This window comes from Mandrillus leucophaeus, unplaced genomic scaffold (assembly GCF_000951045.1).
Source record: "Mandrillus leucophaeus isolate KB7577 unplaced genomic scaffold, Mleu.le_1.0 Scaffold639, whole genome shotgun sequence".
NCBI classification, from domain to species: Eukaryota; Metazoa; Chordata; class Mammalia; order Primates; family Cercopithecidae; genus Mandrillus; species Mandrillus leucophaeus.
In genome coordinates, this window is record NW_012106908.1 from 1,086,814 (window position 1) to 1,089,068 (window position 2,255).

At 43.7% G+C, this 2,255-nt stretch overlaps 1 protein-coding gene across 1 annotated transcript in view; it reads left to right on the plus strand.

Annotated features, from left to right (window-relative positions):
• The window catches only part of FSD2 (fibronectin type III and SPRY domain containing 2), a 60,513-nt gene that overhangs the window by 31,072 nt on the left and 27,186 nt on the right, over nt 1–2,255 (plus strand). Inside the window, exon 4 of the mRNA XM_012000674.1 lies at nt 85–180. Coding sequence (XP_011856064.1) covers nt 85–180 — 96 coding nt within the window. The remainder of the gene's footprint in view (nt 1–84; nt 181–2,255) is intronic.

A 2,255-nucleotide genomic window follows, 5' to 3' on the forward strand; every position in this document is an offset into this window, starting at 1 on the left:
AAAATAAAATAAAATAAAATGCCTTCTACAAGAGCGAGAGAAGATATAACATTAATACCTTCTTTGTGATCCTCTGTTGGATAGGATGAAATTCACAAAAACATGTACAAATTGGAAAAGCAGATAATCCAGATGGAAAACTTTGCAAATCACTTGGAGGAGGTTTTCATCACTGTGGAGGTAAGACCGTACTCGAAGACCTCATCAGACTCACATTGCTTCCATCAATGGCTAGGTCAAGCAGCTGTTTCTGGTATGAGCTACAGAATCTGTTTTCTTAGAATGTGAGGGGTCACCACTGCCCCTCTCCCCTCCCTTCTTTCCCTGACCTCCCATAGCACCCAGGCATGGATGTCATGGAACCGATTACCTGTCAGCATTCCTTACTGTAACTATAAGCTCTTGGTGTGAAAGCTGGGTCGTCTGTCTCAATATCTCTAGTCCTACTACATGGTATATTTCAGAGCAGGCATTTTATACATGTTTGTTGCATTAGTAAATAAGGTAGAAATTTCCCAACACAATCCCTCTCCTTCACTCGCTTCATTTTCTCCTAATCCCCCGTTACCCAAGTCACCAATTGTATGTGACTTAGACCCTTATTTGAATTCTTTTTTTGATGTATACTGTTTTCATTATTCAACTTGATAGACCCTTATTCTAACAAAGATGACTTCACGGTGGCATCATCCAGTGAAGTCCCTCATTTGAGCCCAGGTGGTGAAGAGGGGACATCTTTTTTTTGCCCTTGTGTTTTGGGTTGTTTTTCTTTTTATTTGTTTTGGACCTCTTTTTGGGGGTAGAAGGTCTGACTGAGAATCCCTGCGTTGCTGTCTGGTGCATTGGCTGAGAAACCAGAAACAGTGGAGTTCCATGTTGCTTCCTTGGTTTTGGGAGTTGTTAATTTTAGGCTTTTGGGGGTACCTATAATGTTGACTATATAAAGTCAGGTGTAGACTGTGAAACACTTTTTTATTGTTCTAAGAGGCAAAATACCCACTTCTGCCAACGATTGCTACTCAAACAAATGAATATTTTTAGCTCTGCATGCATTTAAAAAATAAATTTATGGCTGGACGCAGTGGCTCATGCCTGTAATCCCAGTGCTTTAGGAGGTCAAGGTGGGCAGATCACCTGAGGTTAGGAGTTCGACCAGCCTGGCCAACATGGTGAAACCCCATCTCTACTACTAATAAAAAATTAGCTGGGCGTGGTGGCATGTGCCTGTAGTCCCAGCTACTTGAGAGGCTGAGGCAGGAGAATTGCTGGAACCTGGGAGGTGGAAGTTGCAGTAAGCCTAGATCACACCACTGCACTCCAGCCTGGGCAACAGAGCGAGACTCCATCTCAAATAAGTAAATAAATAAATAAATAAATTTGTGTATTGCCTTTGTCTAGTTAGCAATTTCCAGACTTTCCTGAGAGATCAGTAAAAGCTTAGAATTCTAGGATTGAAAAGGAGTTTCCATCCTTTGACAGTCCCTCTCCCTCCCAATCTTGACATGGGTAAGGATGTGAGCCTTGATCCAGATGTCAAGATGACTGAGATAGAAGGTGTGGCTGTGTAACTTCTGCCCACTAGTCATATTGGCCCCTAGAGACACAGAATAAGACTAGTTCCTTTTTCATGGTTCAGCCTTGACAAGGCATTGCAGGATACCCATTCCATTGTTGATAAATATTCTTTTCCTCAGCTGTTATCTATTTCTCATAAGATTAATAAGTTTCAATGCCTGTCACCAAACATGCCACAGTCCCCTGTGTGTGACCTAGTAGATACATGGTACACCACTGTGATGCCAGAGCTCAACCCAACCTTCCAGATGAGGTCAACCAGGACTGAGGAGCTCAGGACTTGCCCTCTCTCTTCTCTTCATGTGGATGCTCTACTTCTATTAATGCAGCCTCGGATGGTACCAACAGGAGGATCTCATATGAATCAACGAAGCCCCAGGCCCATTTCCCATGAAGCTAGACCTTTTCCACCCCTAATCTTACAAGGGAGGACAGCTATTGCACTAATCTTCCATGGAAGACACAGAGAGGGGGCAAACTCTTCCACTGCCAAGCATAGGGTGGTGGTAGGAGGGGGTAAGTGTACAACATCCAAGACAAAACTTCTTACATTGGCTGGGCACAGTGGCTCACACCTGTAATTTCAGCATTTTGGGAGGCCAAGGTGGGCGGATCACTTGAGGTCAGGAGTTTGAGACCAGCCTAGCCAAGATGGTGAAACCCCATCTCTCCTAAAGATA